This window comes from Schistocerca americana, chromosome 4, assembly GCF_021461395.2.
Source record: "Schistocerca americana isolate TAMUIC-IGC-003095 chromosome 4, iqSchAmer2.1, whole genome shotgun sequence".
In the NCBI taxonomy this organism is placed as follows: Eukaryota; Metazoa; Arthropoda; class Insecta; order Orthoptera; family Acrididae; genus Schistocerca; species Schistocerca americana.
Window position 1 is genome coordinate 594,498,878 of NC_060122.1, and position 21,754 is coordinate 594,520,631.

Genomic DNA, 21,754 nt, shown 5'->3' on the forward strand with positions numbered 1-21,754 from the left:
CTATAGGTTTTGCTCTGGATTTTTTTATCTAGCTTTTTTACCTCTTCTTCCATTTCCTTTTATTATTTACAGACCTTTTTGTAAGAGCTTTTGCTTCTTTGCTAATAGTTTCTCTCTGTTTGCTAACACTTTCTGTCTGTTCACTGACTTATTCCTACTCTGCCCCCTCATTTTCTTCCGGTCTTCTATTTTCATCAACAGCAGTTCAAACGTGATTTCTACTCCCCCCTTCTCATCAACTTCTCCTTTGATGTCCTGTTCTATTTTAATAACTGATACTTCACCTATGCTGTCTGTACCCCCCTTCTCATCAACTTCTCCTTTGATGTCCTGTTCTATTTTAATAACTGATCCTTCACCTATGCTGTCTGTAAGAGGCGTTGTTTCTTCTTTCTATTTCCCTACTTCTGATTGCGAGCTATCCGTTCATCTTCCCTGATCGTCAAGAACAATAAAACAATCCAAAATGAAATACATATTCTACGAAATTTCTAAATTATTGTCTGAAGACTGACAGATTTTTTCCAGACAGAATTAAAAAAAAAATGTTCCGTTAAAACAAGGCCCCATTAAAAGCCATAAAATATCATTTTACTCAGTCCTGTCACAGAACTGAGCAATGTGTGAAGAAAACGTTTCGAAGATACCTCCTTTGCGAAATTTTGACCATGAATTTATCTGAACGTTTAATTTGTAAAGGTAAAGAAATAAATATTAATTATTTTTAAACCCGAAATCAGCAGCCAAAGTTATTGAAATAAATTGTATATGAATTTGGATAGCAAACTCAAAAATATATGTATTACGCCGTAAATAATCGTGGAACAGGCTGTGTAATATTGCTCAGTTGTAATTACGAAAAACAAACTCAGACTTGGTCCTAGGCATGCTGTAATACGACGATCTACAAAATGTAAGCATCGTACTCGTAGTTAGACAGCTGTCAGATTTAAAGTCCCCACCGATTTGTGCCTTGCACCAATGAAAAGCGAGTAGCCTGGCTTCTGTTGGTAGGAGCGTGGAAGCTAACGGCAGATGCTACGTATTACACGATTTTCCACATTCCATAAACAAATATGTAAATTTGCCTAGTGGAAATAGCGCAGACATATATAAAAGCATACCCCTCCAAAAGACACGTAAAACACTTGCAATAACAAGCACCATAAAATAAAAGGGAAAGATGTAGGTTATAAAATGCAATTTCGACTGCTGATAGTGTTATCAACAGTGTCAACACTAACTCCGACCACTCTTCATTGAAAATAAAATTAATTTTTGAAAGTGCAGTGGTGGCCAGAAGTTCATTACGAAGAAAAGAAAATTACAGTTTAAACAGTCTGAAGTGGTTTTACAGACAGAGAGTTCTGTGTTGCAGCGTATCTTTGCTTAGGCAGGGAGGCGTGATGTCGGCAGCAGCTCGTCGGTTGGTAATGCAACTTAATTAACTGCCAGTCGCGAATTCGAACGTGATTCGCCTGCCGGTAACTCTGCCGTTTCGCCTGCTGGTAACTCTACCTTCTGCCATATTCCTTTGGTCACAGATTGGTTGGATGTAAATGTTCCCATGTAAGTCGAAGTTCATATATGCAACACTACAAGATTTCTTGCACACGTGATGCTCTTATTAACGTATAGTACACAGTTTTGAAGCACTTTTGCGAAGCGACAGTCAGGCTATTTCTTTTTATAATGATCATGACTTTCACGAATTCAAAATTTGGCGAACCAGTTCCACGTATGTTAAATACACACACAAATAAAGTTATGCATCACCTCGGTTCCAAGAGTTCCGGAACCTACACAGAAAATTGGAATAGAGATCAACATAAACACCATTTCCGCCCTTTTTATTGCTCATGAAAATCACACATTGTATGTTTTACCACCATACAGCGAGACATTCAGAGGTGGTGGTCCAGATTGCTGTACACACTGGTACCTCTAATACCCAGTAGCACGTCATCCTCTAATACCCAGTAGCACGTCATCTTGCATTAATGCAAGCCTGCCGATATGGTTGCACTATCGGTCGGAGGATGACATTCACGTATCGTACAGCCGTTACATCGCCTTCCATGACCACCAGCGGCGTACGTCGGCCCCACATAATGCCACCCCAAAACAGTTGGGAAGCTTCACCTTGCTGCGCTCGCTGGACAATGTGTCTAAGGCGTGTTGCCCCCAAACATGTCTCCGACGATTGTCTCGTTGAAGGCATATGCGACACTCTTCGGTGAAGCGAACACATGTCAATCCTGAGCGGTACATTCGGCATGTTGTTGGGCCCATCTGCATCACACTGCATGGTGTCGTGGTTGCAAAGATAGACCTCGCCATGGACGTCGGGAGTGAAGCTGCGCATCATGCAGCCTATTTCGCACAGTTTGAGTCGTGACACGACGTCTTGTGGCTGTACGAAATGTGTTATTCAACATGGTGACGTTGCTGTTAGGGATCCTCCGAGCCATAATGCGTAGGTAGCGGTCATCCACTGCAGTAGTAGCTCTTGGGCGGCCTGAGCGAGGCATGTCATCGACATTCCCCCCCCGCCCCCCTCTGTATCTCCACCATGTCCGAACAACATCGCTTTGGTTCTCTCCGAGACGCGTGGACACTCTCCTTGTTGAGAGCCGTTCCTGGCAGAAAGTAACAATGCGGACGCTATCGAATCGCGGTATTGACCGTCTAGGCGTGGTTGAACTACAGACAACACAAGCCGTGTACCTCCATCGTGGTGGAGTGATTGTAACTGATCGGCTGTCGGACCCCCTCCGTCTAATAGGCGCTGCTCATGCATTGTTGTTTAAATCTTTGGGCGGGTTTAGTGACATCTCTAAACAGTCAAAGGGACTGTGTCTGTGATACGATACCCACAGTCAACGTCTGTTTTCAGGAGTTCTGGGAACCGGGAGATGCAAAACTTTTTTTGGTGTGTGTAGTTTAAATGTTTCCGCGGCAACAGTTAATGTTTTAATTCGTATGGAATTTCATTAAATTTCAAATAAAATAAGAATTTTAAAGTAGATTACTCTATACAACTCGGTTATAATAATGACAATCAGTCGTGAGTGCATTGTCACTGCTATTCTGACGGCCGAGGTGGCCGAGCGGCTCTAGGCACTACAGCCTGGAGCCGCGCGACCGCTACGGTCGCAGGTTTGAATCCTGCCTCGGGCATGGATGTGTGTGATGTCCTTAGGTTATTTAGGTTTTAGTAGTTCTAAGTTCTAGGGGACTGATGACCTCAGAAGTTAAGTCCCATAGTGCTCAAAGCCATTTGAACCATTGGACTGCTATTCTGAAGATTCTGTGAAGTTTGTACTATTCAAACAGCCTTGTATTTTCTGTCGTAACTATCACGCCGATGTCTAGTTCAGCCCTTGTAAGAAATGTGAGCACAGCGTATATTTTCGCGTGTTTTTATCTGACACCGTACTATCCTGTTAGACACAGCGCACCTGCCCATATTCGTAATTGCTCGCCCATTGAATCTCTCCGTTCAAGTGCAGCTGCGGATATCTGTCTCGCATCACAGTTCGAAAATAGTTCTGCGTATCACATTTTTTACATAGTTAATTTAACAAAAGCATTACAAAGAATGTGAAAATGAGTTGAAATTTTGTATACTCAATTAGCAAGATTAAGTAAAACATAGTGACATAGTGACCACAGAGCAAAACAAAAAATATTCGAAACCATCAAAGATATACATATACAGTGAAACCAAGCGAATTAACAGAAAGAGGAAAAAAATTATCACTCGCAGTTGCAATGTCTTCACATACCGTTATCAGCGATAGACTGATCAGCCAGAACATTGTGACGAGCGAGGTACTATCGATATAAACCTGTCCAGGAACGATTGCTAATCAGACACACGCACGGGGCATGCAGTACCTGTGAGCGCGCCATCCGTGTGTAGAATGGGGAATGCGGGCGATCAATCTGAGTCTGACTGAAAATCAGGTTGTGGTGGAAATGAGGCAAGGCAAGAGCATTACGGAAACTGCACGACTTGTCAGTTGTTCGAGAAGTGCTATTGTGATTGCCCTCAACACGTTGCGAAACCAAGATGAAATACGAGTACGTTCAGACGTCGACCGTGGAGGAACTAACACCATACATTAATTCTGGGCAGTGTACAAATGGGTCTGAACACACAGTGCACCGAACACTTCTAACGTTGAGCCTCCGCAGCCGACGACCCATGCATGTGCCAATGTTAACATCAAGATATCGGCAACTATGACGGAAATGCGCGCGTGATCATAGTAAATGGAAGTTGGCGCAGTGGTAGAGAGTTGCAAGGTCTGGTGGATCTCGATATCTTATTTATCATGTCGATGGAAGTGCGCGAAATCGTCGCCTTCCGGGGGAACAGCTCCTTGACACCTATATCACGGTACGGACACTAGCTGGCAGCGACTCCATTATGCTCTGGTGAACATTCACGTGGGCATCCACGGTCCAAAAACCATGACGGCCAAGGAGTATCGTACTGTGTTTGCAGACCACGTACACCCCTACATGACGATCATTTTCCCCGATGTCGGCATTTTTCAACAAGATAATGCGCCACGTCAGGAGGCCGAGAGTGTGATGGAATGGTTGGAGGAACACAGTGGCGAGTTCCGATTGATGTGCTGGCGTCCCAGCTTGCCAGATCTGAACCCGATCGAACATATCTGGGATATGACTGAACGTGGCGTCAGAGCTCACTGCCTTCTCTCCAGAATTTAGGGGAATTACATATCTTGAATGAGCAGATGTGGCGTCAACTCCCGCCAGGGACCTAGTAAGCCCTCAGTGCTTCCACGCTGCGATGAGTCGCCGCTGTTATCCGTGCCAAAGATGGACATACCGACTATCAGGTAGATGGTCTTAATGTTTTGGCTGATCACTGTGTATTACGTGGCATTGACAACTAAATACTGTTTTGGCTCTTTGATGTTAACAATGAGTATCGAAGTTAGTTTTTTTTCGTGTATTGTAACTGTGCACACTTATGTTCCTCTAATTACAATGTCGTCTCCTCCAGCTGCGTTTCAATCAAATCTTGTTGTTATTCAACTATGGCATAAGGTATGAAGTATATTTTCGTATTAGAAAGCCTTTCTGCTGTGTGATCACTTGTGGGGCTTTCTGCAGCTCTACTACAGCAACGGCGAGTACTACAGCCCTGGAGGCCCCGTCTTCCTCTTCATCAGCGGGGAGTCTGAAGCCAGCGACACGTGGCTGGCTGGAGGCTACATGTTCGACCTGGCTGTGCAGCACGGCGCCTACATGTACGAACTGGAACACCGCTACTATGGTTCCAGTAGGCCCACGACGTGAGTATACTACGTTTCTACTGTGCAGCATTCGTAGCTTGAAGACAGAACTACACGTAGTCTATTCGGCAGAATAAGAAGTGGTGGACAAACTAATATGAATAAGTGTAACGAGACAAAGTCTGTATCAGTGGACTGATGGCCCTCCTTCTGCACTCCCGAGTCCTTTACATGGCAGTCCGTCACGCTGTCGCCTCAGCTCTGAAGCCGGACTGTGTATATGTCAGCAGCGAACAGTTTTCCGGATAATTATCAGTGGAGGCTTTTCGATCTACCGACTTTCTGAAGTTAATGATGGTTTTATATAATAAAATATTATTAACTACTTTGTTAGCTCTTCAATGGAGGTTAAGCCACGCGTCAATATTTTATGTCAAGTTTTCAGGCGGGATTTCCAGGATTGTGCCAAAAGTGAGGCCCAAGGCTGGCAGCAAAGCGAAATTTACGCCAACTGTTATGTATACAGGACACTCAGCAGTTTCAACCCCATTACCAAGAAAGGGTCCTAACTAAGTATTCCGATGGCACAAGATTTTAAGTTGGAAGAGTGGAAGTGGAAGACAAATCTCCTGAGGCGAGATCTTAAACCTCAAAAATGGATAGCAGTGTGGAAAGAGTGAATTGTCCCATGATAATTAGATAGTCAACTGACGCTGAGAATGAGCAGTAGAGAGTTAAATTCACTTTGTTTATACCTCGTTCAATCTTAGCACGGGATGTAGACATCCAACAAGTGTAACTTCATGACTCGGTAGAAAATAATTGGAAGGATGTACATACTGGCTTTCTGGATTGCCTTCGGAGGAAGCCAAAATTTTTCAGCCGTATAATTTTTTTTCCCACTTTTTCCCTAGCGTCTGTTCTGTCAAGTACAGAAATGGGCAAATTTTATTTCATCATATAACTCCGTGCCCGGATGCCCTTCTTTGCGTCACACTTATGAAGATAACCTACAGGTATGTCCACACGATACCTATTTTTGACATGCGCAATCACAGACTCACGAGAATAAAATGGCACACAAAAATTTGTTGAAAGACTGCACGTACACATGGGCGTTCTCTTGTTCACGCGTTACCGCACTACGTAGTTTGTTATGAATACACTTCTTTGCTTGAGTTGAGTGTAGTGTGAAGAAAAGGTCACAGAAAAAGAAAACGCAAAAACTACTGTAGGTAAAGAAGGTTCTAAATAATAGAGGTACGAGAAATACCGAAGGATGGCAACGTTTCGTTTGTAAATTTCAGAAGGAGGTCACAGCGACATTTCAGATTTTCTGCTTGGAAAACTGCACCGATGAGGCTGCCAATAAAATTTCGTCAGCTACTAACCAGCGACTTATAAACCAGTTTGAACTACTTATTCCACTTTTGAAAACAAAATATTTCAGTGACTATACCTGAAACTGATAAATACTTAAGAGGGGGTTTCTATTCGAGAATGTTAATTAACTTTTAATGCTTCTTTGGATTTAATCATCAAAGATGATGTGTAGAATAACATCTTCGGACTCGATAAATCTGGGAATTTCATAGACGCCAACATCCACTAGAACGGCCGTTATGTTTTTCAATTTTGTATTTATTCATCATCAGTGTACTTCATTTTTGTTTCTAATAGTTTGCTGGGGAGCTACATATACCCCATCATTTCTTTTGTTCAGATGTCAGGCTCCACTGTTGCTATGTTTCTAAGGCGCCAAAATATGAATATTAGGCCGCTGTTTTCATTCATACCTTTCATAAATTTCTGGCTTATTTTCTTTTTTCCTACTTCGAAACGTACTGTAACTTTACAGTATTATGATCGGAGACTTTATCTGAGGCTTGACGCTCAGGGCATCACATGTCAAATTTTTATTCAAATAAGCGGTATTCCATATGAATTTTCTTTGTCTGTAATCATGTATAAACTTAAGCGTGCTTCCTTTGGAGTCACCAGACATTAATGCAAATAAATCGCTTCACATTGTGAGCTCAACGCATTATACAGTCAAACTCTCATTGGCCCCAGCTGCCTGTCATTTACTACAAAGGTAAGGATTCTCACCGAATGCGGGCAGCAATTTACTCTACTCACTGCCTGCATTTCCAGGAAATTATGCATGCACTAACGTGCAAGCATAGTTCTTCTATCAGAAATTTATGCATACGCGCGAAGTTGAACACCAAAAAAGCATCGTGCGGAATCACCTTAGAGGATACAAGGCTTGTGCACTAGCTATCAGCGAATAGCGTGTAATTGCTTGTGTACCGTGCTCTCTGAGGCACACTTGTGGAAAAAGTCCAGCATTTGCCTAAACGAATGCGAGAAACCGCCTAAAAACCCCAGTCAGGCATCTCTGTGTACCTCCCACGGCCCTTAATAAACCGCGCGGATGCGATTCGTGATTGGCTCACCTCCCTGTCTCGCAAGATAGCTCACTGCGCGTTTCTCAGTATGAGCAGTTTTTTTTTTCAGTCATATTTCACAGAGTCTGAGGCAAGTATTTTCGATTGCATGCCCGAGATCAAAAGCCAAAGTCGAGACTGGCACACAGCAAGTCTCCCCGCCCTCAGTAAGCAATAATGAGTAAATCCAAAATCAAATGAATGTTTGTTTGCTTCAATAAAATTCTTCAGGGTATCAGACCGCATCGTCATAATTTTAAAATGCGCCAACGTTTCGGCCAGCGTTGCAGCTAGCCTTCATCAGGGCCTTACGTTAACTCACGTTGATGAAGGCTAGCTGCAACGCTGGCCGAAACGTTGGCGCATTTTAAAATTATGACGATGCGGTCTGATACCCTGAAGAATTTTATTGAAGAAGACAACGGCCGCGGAAGCCCACGCTTACAATGTTTGTTTGGTTTCCGACAGAGTATAGTCCAGAAAGTATTTGTACCTTCAGGATAAACTGTGTACAAATTTTTATCGAAAAATCTTGAAAGCCTCAAGCTGAAGTACGCAGGTGTAATGTCAGATATTCCACGCACCTGAGTACTACAGCATGACGATGTACCCTGTCACTCGGCAGTCTTCAACAACCAATTTTTGGCAAGAAAAGGCGTTTCAGTGGTTCCTCGGCTATTCGAGTAATCTGATTTCCCGTGACTTCTATTTAATTCCCTGGCCCAAAATATACTTGAATCGGCTTCACTTTGTGCTCAGGATACATGCAGAGGGACATAACTGACGAACCGGAAGGAAAAAAGTCTCCTTTTTTCGTACACAGCTTTTAATATATGTTTTATTGTAGAAAAGTAAATCGAAGTTAAGACACCCTAAATTTACAGTATAGGACTTTACAGTACAGGACATCGCTGTGTTGAAGGCCAGCTGAAGCGGGGTATGATGCAGCCAAACGTGTCAAAATACAGAGTCCGCCAGAAAAATGTATACACTCTTTGTTATGCTCTGTCCAGATATCGCTATTGTCATTCGATTTGAGTTACGAGTCTGTTGTAGTGAGCCGGCCAGAGTGGCCGTGCGGTTCTAGGCGCTACAGTCCGGAGCCGAGCGACCGCTACGGTCGCAGGTTCAAATCCTGCCTCGGGCATGGATGTGTGTGATGTCCTTAGGTTAGTTACGTTTAATTAGTTCTAAGTTCTAGGCGACTGATGACCTCAGAAGTTAAGTCGCATAGTGCTCAGAGCCATTCTGTTGTAGTGTGGTCATGGCTCGATAGATGTTAGTATCTCACACTTTCATCTCGGTATTGAGAAAACAAGATGGCTGGAGCACGCTTGACATGCGAGCAACGAAAATGTATTATGAAGTGGTTTTTCAAATTTGATTATGCCGTTGAAGTGTAACATCAGTGGATCGGGAGTTTGAAACAGAACCACCAAACCGTCTAGCAATTAAAATGGTTCAAATGGCTCTGAGCACTATGGCACTATGGGACTAACTAACCTAAGGACATCACACACATCCATGCCCGAGGCAGGATTCTAACCTGCGGCCGGCCGGGGAGACCGAGCGGTTCTAGGCGCTACAGTCTGGAACCGCGCGACCGCTTCGGTCGCAGGTTCGAATCCTGCCTCGGGCATGGCCGCGTGTGATGTCCTTAGAAGTTAAGTCCCATAGTGCTCAGAGCCTTTTGAACCATTTTTTTCGAACCTGCGACCGTAGCGGTCGCGCGGTTCCAGACTGAAGCGCCTAGGACCGCTCGGCACACTGGCCAGCTAGCAATTAAACGCATCATTGACAAGTTTCAGTTGCATGGAACGATTTGTGATATTCACAAAGGAAGATCAGGAAGACAACGTGCAGCTACAAGTCGTGCTTCGACGGCTCTCGTTTTGGAAACGTTTGTTACTTCTTCACAGAAGTCTGCTACGCAATGTGCACGTGAATGTGGGTTAGCAGTACAAGTGTACGAAGAATTCTGAAAGCTGCAAAGTGGAAAGCTTACATTCCACGATTACTGCACGCGATTAAGTATGACGATCCTGATCGCCGAAAGCAATTTTGCGAATGGTAGCAGCAAATGGAAACTGACGACGAACAGTTTGTGACAAATATAGTGTGGAGTGACGAGGCACAATTTAAACTTAATGGAACCGTGAATCGGCATAACAGCACCGGGAAATCCGCATGTTTATGTGGATAAAGCGGTCAATCTACCAGGCTTTCACGTGTGGTGTGGACTATCACCTAGGGCTTAGTAGGACCCTTTTTCTTTGATGCTACTGTCACTGAAGAAGTGTACCTGGAAATGTTACGCTCATCAATTTTGCCAGGTATACATGCGCTTTATGTAGCTGATGAAGAGGTGTACTACCAACAGTACGGGGCGCCACCGCCCTACCACCTTGTCAATTCGAGCTTTCCTGGATCACAATTTGCCGGGGGATTGGATTGGACTAAGAGGACCCACTGAGTTCCCTCCATGGTCCCAGATCTAACACCTATGGACTTGTGGGGAACTGTGAAAGATAACGTCTATCGACGTAAGCCACACACGCTGGAGGAACTTCGCCAGGGGATTACAGCGACATGTGCAGCGTTCTCTACTGTAACGCTGACTGACGTAGTTGCAGCGTCCGCTCGTCGTTCTGTTATGTGTGTAGCTGCCAATGGTGAACATTTTGAACATTTGATGTAACCATGTGCTAAACTGAAGATTGTACGTGTCTGCTGCGCGGGGTAGCTGCGTGGTCAGATGCGTCTTGTCACGGTCCGTTCGGCTCCCCACGTCAGAGGTTCGAGTCATCCCTCGGGTATGGGTGTGTGTGTGTGTGTGTGTGTGTGTGTGTGTGTGTGTGTTGTCTATAGCGTAAGTTAGATTAAGTAGTGTGTAGGCTTAGGGACACCTCAGCAATTTGCTCCCATAATACCTTACCACAAACTTCCAAATTTACAACATGTCTGATCAATTATTAAATGTAAAATAAACACGTAAGTAATACTTTCGTTCCTTAAAGTACGCTTACATTTTTCTGGAGGAATCCGTAGAGAGTTACTTGTAAGTGCTTCTGGGATTCCAGAAGATGGCTGGGTGGAAACTACAACGCATACAGAAAAACAACACATATCAGTGGACAGAACATCTCTACAAGTTTTAATTCATTCACTGATAAGCCAAAACATTATGATCACTGCACACCGCGACGCTGAATGCCGCCTGGTGAAGCTGCGGGCACGTGACGTGATAACAAACATTTGTAAGTGGAGCAAACACGGACGGGGAACCACCCTATCAAAGATACGGACTGCAAATTGGAAAATCCATTGAAATAAGCGACTCTGACAAACGGCAGATTTATTATTACTCAGAGCCTGTGAACAAGTATCTCGAAAATGGCGAAGTTGGTCGAATTTTCACGTGCTACTGGCGTGAGCATCTGCGGAAAGAGGTAGGAGGACAGTGAAACTACCACTAGGCGCTAAATGGTTGGACGTTCAGTATTCTTCACAGAACTTGGGGTTCGGAGGCTTGTCTACTCTGTAAAGTGGGATATAGGGTGACCTGTGGCATCTCTGCCAAGAGAGCACAATGCTGGTGCACGCAGCAGTGCTTCGGAGCACACCGTTCACTGTACATTGGTGAACATGGACCTCTGCAGCAGATCACCCCTACGTGTTCAAATGTTGATGCAAGGACCATCGTTAATCACGACTGCAGTTGGCGCGAGACCTTCGGGAATCGACCATCGATCAGTGGAGGAAACGTGTCGGCTCTTCGAGTGATCACAGTTTTGCTGACGGCGTCAGGCCGTCTCCACAAACGCCGTCATCGAGGTGAACGGTGGCGCGAAACGTGCAGCGCGCCACGGTCGCAGGCTCGTGGGAGGAGTAATATGCTATGGGAGACATTCTCCTGCGCTTGCATGGGACCTATGGCTGTAATCGAAGACACGTTGACCGCTGCGAACCATCTGCATTTCTTAATGCTCTATGTCTTCTCTGACGGGGATTTCATCTTTCAACAGTACAATTGTCCATGTCTCGGAGCCAGGGTCATTACAGTGAACTTACGTTGATGTCTTGGTGAGCAAATTCGCCTGAAGTAAATCCTGTAGTATCCATCTGGGCCACCATCGGACGCCATCACCGCCAACGTAAATCAAGGCCCGTTATTTACGCCAATTACATTACCTGCGCGTAGACATCTAACGCTACATACATCAACAAACCTGCCAACAAACTGTCGGATCGATGAAATACAGAATCAGTGATGTACTTCGTTCCAGAGAGGGGGAAACAAATTGTTAAACAAGTGGTCTAATATTTTGGCTCATCAGTGTGGATAACATCGGAAGTTCACCGAGGCTTTTTGCGGATGATGCTGTAGTATATCGAGAGGTTGTAACAATGGAAAATTGTACTGAAATGCAGGAGGATCTGCAATGAATTGACGCATGATGCAGGGAATGGCAATTGAATCTCAATGTAGACAAGTGTAATGTGCTGCGAATACATAGAAAGAAAGATCCTTTATCATTTAGCTACACTACAGCAGGTCAGCAAGTGGAAGCAGTTAATTCCATAAATTATCTGGGAGTAGGCATTAGGAGTGATTTAAAATGGAATAACCATATAAAATTAATCGTCGTTAAAGCAGATGCCAGACTGAGATTCATTGGAAGAATCCTAAGGAAATGCAGGCCGAAAACAAAGGAAGTACGTTACAGTACACGTGTTCACCTACTGCTTCATTACTGAACAACGGTGTGGGATCTGTACCAGATATGGTTGAAAGAAGAGATAGAGAAGATCCAACAGAGAGCAGCGCGCTTCGTTACAGGATCATTTAGTAATCGCGAAAGCGTTACGGAGATGGTACATAAACTCCAGTGGAAGACTCTGCAAAAGAAACGCTTAGTAGCTCGGTACGGGGTTTTGTTGAAGTTTCAAGCAAATACGTTCACCGAGGAGTCAAGCAGTATATTGCTCCCTCCTACGTATATCTCGCGAAGAGACCATGAGAATAAAATCTGAGAGATTAGAGCCCATACCGACAATCTTTCTTTCCACGAATAATATGAGATTGGAATAAAAGGGAGAACTGATAGAGGTTCTCAAGGTACCCTCCGCCACACACCGTCAGGTGGCTTGCGGAGTATGGATGTAGATGTAGATGTATTACAGGTGTTCAATACGAGGGCGATCTGTGACGTCGGGAAAGTCAACAATCGTGTGCAGGTCATTCTGGCGCGGTGACAGCAGCCCGCTATGCAAATCTTTTCATTCAGTTGCCTTTCTCCAGCCGTATACTAAATGATGCGGCAGTTGGAGTGGACATCATGTCTTCATGTTCTGGCACGCCTGTCCCTACTGGAGCAACTACGCCACAGCGCCTATTATGGATCGAAACTTGAGGAAATGTTCTGTTCATTGATACGCATCATTTTTCTGTGTGTCTTCTGAAACCCCAGAGGTATTTATGAAAACCCTATATTTCACGGAAACACTAGATACATTTATTGCCAAAGCATTAGCTATGTGTCCTTATCAGATACGAGCAGAATAATTAAATTTTGTCACTGACAAGACAAAGTCGCTCCATTGGCTTATACTTGCTTCCGCAGCGACACGAGCGCGGCGAACCTGCGCTACCTGAACTCGACGCAGGCACTGGAAGACCTGGCCACCTTCATCCGGCAGCAGCGCCAGGAGAAACCTCAGCTGGGCGCCGCCAAGTGGGTGGTGTTCGGCGGCTCGTACGCCGGCAACCTGGCCGCCTGGGCGCGCCTCCGCTACCCGGACATCATCGACGGAGCCGTCGCCTCCAGCGGACCCGTCCTCGCACAGGCCAACTTCCCAGGTAACCTTCTGGGCGCTAGCAACAGCTGCCTGCGTCGTTATGATTCTTCATTTTGTATTTCAAATTTCAGGAGTGCTTTCGGGATTCAGAAAAGAATAGTCAAGTGATATTTCTTCCAATTTTTTGGTATTTTCATCAATTAGAAAGACAAGTGTAAAACTACACATATATTGTATTGATCTTAACTGAGAAACTGAGTAGCCAATGAAGCCACCACAGGCTCGGCAAAGTGATTGAGGAACTGATACGCAAGCGGCCCCACATTGGGCACCAAAATGCAGTAAATTTAACAGAGGAATGATAAATGTATGGAAACATTTATGTTTATTATTGCGCCGTGAATTTACGATCTTTAAGCCAGTCACAGAAGGCAATCACAAGAAAACTCAAACATAGGCTTGTAGTTCACAAAGATTTATTACACCTACCCCCAAAAACAGTTTTACAAAATCTTTTACAAAACCGGCATTCCAATAGTCACCAATAACAAATATAATTAGAAACCTTATATTGTTTTTACAAGAGTATATGGAATGAAACAAATATAACTAAAAGCCTTATACAGTCTTTACAAGACTATATGGAATGAAATAAGATATGTAAAGATCCTTACTTTTAATTAAATAACAAATATTCCAAGATAAATATAGATGACAAGGATAATTGCCAACAAATTTAACAGGAATTTACCGGGACTAAATCCCCATTGGTGAAACAAGCAACAGGACAGTATATTAAATAACAAATTTTGAGTAAAAGAGCAAATTCCCCAACGGGAACCTTAGACCAATAGACAGATCATAAAACAATGGGATTCCACCAATTATATAGTGACTTATTCCACTTAACTCACTCGTGAAATCCCTTTGAAGTTGTTGTTGTTGTGGTCTTCAGTCCTGAGACTGGTTTGATGCAGCTCTCCATGCTACTCTATCCTGTGCAAGCTTTTTCATCTCCCAGTACCTACTGCAACCTACATCCTTCTGAATCTGCTTAGTGTATTCATCTCTTGGTCTCCCTCTACGATTTTTACCCTCCACACTGCCCTCCAATACTAAATTGGTGATCCCTTGATGCCTCAGAACATGTCCTACCAACCGATCCCTTCTTCTGGTCAAGTTGTGCCACAAACTTCTCTTCTCCCCAATCCTATTCAATACTTCCTCATTAGTTATGTGATCTACCCATCTAATCTTCAGCATTCTTCTGTAGCACCACATTTCGAAAGCTTCTATTCTCTTCTTGTCCAAACTATTTATCGTCCATGTTTCACTTCCATACATGGCTACACTCCATACGAATACTTTCAGAAATGACTTCCTCACACTTAAATCTATACTCGATGTTAACAAATTTCTCTTCTTCAGAAACGCTTTCCTTGCCATTGCCTGCCTACATTTTATATCCTCTCTACTTCGACCATCATCAGTTATTTTGCTCCCCAAATAGCAAAACTCCTTTACTACTTTAAGTGCCTCATTTCCTAATCTAATTCCCTCAGCATCACCCGACTTGATTAGACTACATTCCATTATCCTTGTTTTGCTTTTGTTGATGTTCATCTTATATCCTCCTTTGAAGACACTGTCCATTCCATTCAACTGCTCTTCCAAGTCCTTTGCTGTCTCTGACAGAATTACAATGTCATCGGCGAACCTCAAAGTTTTTATTTCTTCTCCATGAATTTTAATACCTACTCCGAATTTTTCTTTTGTTTCCTTTACTGCTTGCTCAATATACAGATTGAACAACATCGGGGAGAGGCTACAACCCTGTCTTACTCCCTTCCCAACCACTGCTTCCCTTTCATGTCCCTCGACTCTTATAACTGCCATCTGGTTTCTGTACAAATTGTAAATAGCCTTTCGCTCCCTGTATTTTACCCCTGCCACCTTTAGAATTTGAAAGAGAGTATTCCAGTCAACATTGTCAAAAGCTTTCTCTAAGTCTACAAATGCTAGAAATGTAGGTTTGCCTTTCCTTAATCTTTCTTCTAAGATAAGTCGTAAGGTCAGTATTGCCTCACATGTTCCAGTGTTTCTACGGAATCCAAACTGATCTTCCCTGAGGTTGGCTTCTACTAGTTTTTCCATTCGTCTGTAAAGAATTCGTGTTAGTATTTTGCAGCTGTGACTTATTAAGCTGATAGTTCGGTAATTTTCACATCTGTCAACACCTGCTTTCTTTGGGATTGGAATTATTATATTCTTCTTGAAGTCTGAGGGTATTTCGCCTGTTTCATACATCTTGCTCACCAGATGGTAGAGTTTTGTCAGGACTGGCTCTCCCACGGCCGTCAGTAGTTCCAATGGAATATTGTCTACTCCGGGGGCCTTGTTTCGATTCAGGTCTTTCAGTGCTCTGTCAAACTCTTCACGCAGTATCATATCTCCCATTTCATCTTCATCTACATCCTCTTCCATTTCCATAATATTGTCCTCAAGTACATCGCCCTTGTATAGACCCTCTATATACTCCTTCCACCTTTCTGCTTTCCCTTCTTTGCTTAGAACTGGGTTTCCATCTGAGCTCTTGATATTCATACAAGTCGTTCTCTTATCTCCAAAGGTCTCTTTAATTTTCCTGTAGGCGGTATCTATCTTACCCCTAGTGAGATAGGCCTCTACATCCTTACATTTGTCCTCTAGCCATCCCTGCTTAGCCATTTTGCACGTCCTGTCGATCTCATTTTTGAGACGTTTGTATTCCTTTTTGCCTGTTTCACTTACTGCATTTTTATATTTTCTCCTTTCATCAATTAAATTCAATATTTCTTCTGTTACCCAAGGATTTCTACTAGCCCTAGTCTTTTTACCTACTTGATCCTCTGCTGCCTTCACTACTTCATCCCTCAAAGCTACCCATTCTTCTTCTACTGTATTTATTTCCCCCATTCCTGTCAATTGCTCCCTTATGCTCTCCCTGAATCTCTGTACAATCTCTGGTTCTTTTAGTTTATCCAGGTCCCATCTCCTTAAATTCCCACCTTTTTGCAGTTTCTTCAGTTTTAATCTACAGGTCATAACCAATAGATTGTGGTCAGAGTCCACATCTGCCCCTGGAAATGTCTTACAATTTAAAACCTGGTTCCTAAATCTCTGTCTTACCATTATATAATCTGATACCTTTTAGTATCTCCAGGGTTCTTCCATGTATACAACCTTCTTTCATGATTCTTAAACCAAGTGTTAGTTATGATTATGTTGTGCTCTGTGCAAAATTCGACCAGGCGGCTTCCTCTTTCATTTCTGTCCTCCAATCCATATTCACCTACTACGTTTCCTTCTCTCCCTTTTCCTACACTCGAATTCCAGTCACCCATGACTATTAAATTTTCGTCTCCCTTCACAATCTGAATAATTTCTTTTATTTCATCATACATTTCTTCAATTTCTTCGTCATCTGCAGAGCTAGTTGGCATATAAACTTGTACTACTGTAGTAGGCGTGGGCTTCGTATCTATCTTGGCCACAATAATGCGTTCACTATGCTGTTTGTAGTAGCTTACCCGCATTCTTATTTTCCTATTCATTATTAAACCTACTCCTGCATTACCCCTATTTGATTTTGTGTTTATAACCCTGTAGTCACCTGACCAGAAGTCTTGTTCCTCCTGCCACCGAACTTCACTAATTCCCACTATATCTAACTTCAACCTATCCATTTCCCTTTTTAAATTTTCTAACCTACCTGCCCGATTAAGGGATCTGACATTCCACGCTCCGATCCGTAGAACGCCAGTTTTCTTTCTCCTGATAACGACATCCTCTTGAGTAGTCCCCGCCCGGAGATCCGAATGGGGGACTATTTTACCTCCGGAATATTTTACCCAAGAGGACGCCATCATCATGTAATCATACAGTAAAGCTGCATGCCCTCGGGAAAAATTACGGCTGTAGTTTCCCCTTGCTTTCAGCCGTTCGCAGTACCAGCACAGCAAGGCCGTTTTGGTTATTGTTACAAGGCCAGATCAGTCAATCATCCAGACTGTTGCCCTTGCAACTACTGAAAAGGCTGCTGCCCCTCTTCAGGAACCACACGTTTGTCTGTCCTCTCAACAGATACCCCTCCGTTGTGGTTGCACCTACGGTACGGCTATCTGTATCGCTGAGGCACGCAAGCCTCCCCACCAACGGCAAGGTCCATGGTTCATGGGGGGGGGGGGGGGGGCCTTTGAAGTATGATAGCAATATTTAGGCAGAAAGACAGCTATCTTAACAGGCAGTTTAAGCTCCACGCAACAGCAGGCACACCCCAACGGATGACCCACCCTGATACAAGAGTTCAAATGGTTCAAATGGCTCTGAGCACTATGGGACTCAACTGCTGTGGTCATAAGTCCCCTAGAACTCAGAACTACTTAAACCTAACTAACCTAAGGACATCACACACATCCATGCCCGAGGCAGGATTCGAACCTGCGACCGTAGCGGTCGTGCGGTTCCAGACTGTAGCGCCTTTAACCGCTCGGCCACTCCGGCCGGCTGATACAAGAGTGACCAAACTACTAGGAACAGGGGACGCACCTTGGCGCAGCCTGAACACATTAACGACAGGAATCTCCAAATAATTACAAAAGAGAATACTCAACTTCTGTCAACTACTGGGGCGAGCAGCGACTCTGACAGGATACAGCCAAGTAGCGCCGAGCGTCAGCAAGACGTAGCTGGCCGAACTAATGCAGTCGGAACATGTTTCAATCAACGCGCCGTCCCCTATACTGGTCAGTCCGGAACTGATTGTGCCCGCCGCTCGTAGCACACTGGAACATTAAAAAAAAAAAAAAAAAAAAACAAGACAGACAACCAAACCAAATGACACAACACAAACTATCTTATTTCAGAGTTACGGCCCCTTTTAAATTTAATACCCTTATCACATGCAAGACCTCAAACAAATAGCATGAAAAATTATTCATTTCTAACAGCTCATAATATTTTACTCTTACAGGCAGACCCCAATAACAAGCATACGGTCTGGAGAAGTTAATGGCCTGCGCAACCAAGAGCACTGAAAACCAACAATACAAGACACCAAAGTCACGGCCCCTTCAAATTAAGACCACAGAATAAATCATAAGATACTCAAGTAAAATTACAAGCACACTGTCTTCACACTAAACATGGCCTGCGCACTATCCTAGAATGACTCATGCAGCCTTCACACTACTAAAGCTTAGTACTCCCGTCACTGAGCAGTGTTTTACACTCTTGACACCTCTACTCAACATATACCGGCACTAAGGCTGAATTCCGTATTCCCGCCACGGCGGGGATAATCACATACAAATTACTGTTTCCGGCACACAAAAAGCACACACAATGCACAACTTCAAAGAAATAACAGAAACCCACCGTTAGTAGCAACAAACGACGAGAATCCACGACCACTAGGGGCCCGGAGCGGGAAACCAAGAGACAATAGCTGGAAGTGCCGCGCTTAAATAGCGGCCAGAAAAGAAAAACCAAAGAGAGAACGTGCATGCCAGAACGAACGGGATTAGTGTCCCTATTAGATAATAGAATCAATGACGCCAGCGACTCCCCCACAGCTCCATTATTATTATTATTAACACATCAACAATACAAATATAGTATCAGGAACGATTTTATTTGGCATAGACACTGAAGGTTGAGTGTGAAAGAAACAGCATAGATTAATCTCGTAGTCAGTGACAAATAAACCCTGACACTTTGAAGATATACAGAATGCGTATTTCTAATACCCAAGAAAACAAACTTAGTTCTAATGTGACCAGACTTATAAAACACGGATACAACATACACGTTCCTAAAATTCAGCACAACGCAAAATGTGGAGCCTACCTATCTCATCACACTCTGAACAAGTGTTAACTTTCCGCCTCTTGTCTCCAGCTGTGCAGTAGGCTGTATCCACGCTGTGTACAAACACTGGTCAACCAGAACATTAGGACCACCGACATACTATCGATATAAATCAGCCCAGGCTTTAGCATCGTCTCCTGGTGAGGAATGACTGCTAGTCGGACACACGCAGGGAGCATTTAGTATCAGTGAGATTGCCGTCCGTGTGTACAATGGGGAAGGCGCACGATCTATCTGAGTTTGAACGAGGGCAGATTGTGATGGCCTGGAGGCTCGCATTTTTGAAACGACACGACTTGTCGGGTGTTCTAGGAGTGCTGTGGTGAGTGTCTTCAGCTCGAAGTGAAACTAGGGTGAAACCAAGTCCAGAAGTCGTGGGGTTGTGCGGCTACCCCTTATTACAGATGTCGGACGTCGTAGACTGGGCAAACTGGTAAAGCAGGACAGGCGGAGAAATGTACCGCACTAACATCAGACTTTAATGCTGGGCGGAGTACAAGTCTATCTGAACACACAGTGGACCAAACACTCCTAACGATGGAGATCCGAAGCCGGAAACCCCTGCGTGTGTCAATGTTAACACCATGATAACGGCAATTACGACTGAAATGGGCACGTGACCATCGTCTCTGGAGGTCGCAGAGCGACAGAGCTCTTCATGGCCTTTGAATCCCAATAACTTTCTCATGCCAATGGAAGTGCGCGGATCAGTTGTCTTCCAGGGGAACAGCTCCTTGACACCTGTACTAGGAGACGGAGACAAGCTGGCGGCGGCTTCGTTGTGATCTGCAAAACATTCCCGTGGTGATCCATGGGTCAAGTGGAGCCCGTGCAAGGTACCATGACGGCCAAGGAGCACTGTACACTGGATGCAGACCACGTACACTGCGTCATGACGATTATGTTTCACGAAGTCATCGGCATTTTTCAGCAAGATGCAAGATAATGAGCCATTTCACAAGACCAGGAGTGTGATGGATTGGTTCGAGGAACACAGTGGCGAGTTTCAAATCATCTGCTGTCCTCCATCTCACCAGATCTGAACCCTATCGATCACAACTGGGATGTGATTGAATGTGGCGTCAGAGCTCATCGCCCATTGCCCGAAATGTAAGGGAATTACGTGACTTGTTGCGGCGGCGCGGTTCTTTCCGTCCCTTTACGACGAACCTGCACCTATCTGTGAACATTGTCTCAGTAGATCATCAGTAGGAAAGCCGAGTGAAACCTACTGTACTTCGACGTGAACCAGGCTGCAATTTAAGTCACTAATCTACGTTTCGGGAGAAACACGAAATGAAAGTTTGGAAATTTTGTCCTCGATTAATATATTCTGAAACTTAGGTAAACAAGTATCACTGCCAAGCCCGTGCTAGTCTTAACACAACCACTCACAATCCCTTTCACTCACGTTAGCAAGTTTATGGTGTTGCATTTCCCGAAAACGTAATAGCTACAAAAATACTAATTGTTTTAGATCGATAATGCTCGCCAAATATTAAGTCTGTCGGTACCAAATGCAGTCACAGTTTTTAGCCACCGACCTGCTCAATACGCCACGCGGAATATATGCCTTCTCTTGTCACAAAATTCACTTAAAAATTCCTAAATTTCTACACACACATCGGAATAATTATGCCGTCACTTTCCAACACTTTTGATGTATGAAACACTGCTAGATCCGGCAACTTATCGTTTCCATCGGAACTACTACTGCACGGGTCCGATCTCTTTCAATGCTAGGCTTCGACTCCTCTCTAGAATACTCTGTCTTCTCTACCAGCAGAGAAAGGCGCGCGAAGAATATTGCTTTACCATTGGTCAGTTTACTCAACAGCCAATACCAAAACAACATTCTCCCGCGTCAGTCCGCGCTTTTCATCAATAACCAATCACAAAATAGTAAATCTAACGACTGCACTTTTTACCGACGTAATTATCTGATATGCTGAAGTTTTGCTTATGCATAAAGTTATTTACTATTGTTATTTATACCTGAATTAACTTTCCCTTTACCATAAACTTACTTTACAAATCTATTCTACAAAAATCCCCTTTCTTCATATCCATATTTTTTGAAATGTTCCCACACTAAATCCTACTACATAACTCGTTAAACAATTATCTTCATATTAACATTAAACCACACTGACGCATCATTCATACTGATAAAACATATTTATAACATTTTACATTAAAAAAGGAAATAATAACACTTTATGAAAATACTAGAACAGTTTATGAAAAACATTCTATTACTTTAGAGCACTCTAGCGGTCACAATCGAAACTAAAATCACAGTCCCCCTATCCAATACTGTCCTCT

The 21,754-nt window shown here is 43.7% G+C and overlaps 1 protein-coding gene across 1 annotated transcript in view; it reads left to right on the forward strand.

The window, feature by feature from the left end:
• The window catches only part of LOC124613639 (putative serine protease K12H4.7), a 74,837-nt gene that overhangs the window by 15,835 nt on the left and 37,248 nt on the right, over positions 1 to 21,754 (forward strand). Inside the window, exons 3-4 of the mRNA XM_047142354.1 lie at positions 5,152 to 5,333; positions 13,348 to 13,583. Coding sequence (XP_046998310.1) covers positions 5,152 to 5,333; positions 13,348 to 13,583 — 418 coding nt within the window. The remainder of the gene's footprint in view (positions 1 to 5,151; positions 5,334 to 13,347; positions 13,584 to 21,754) is intronic.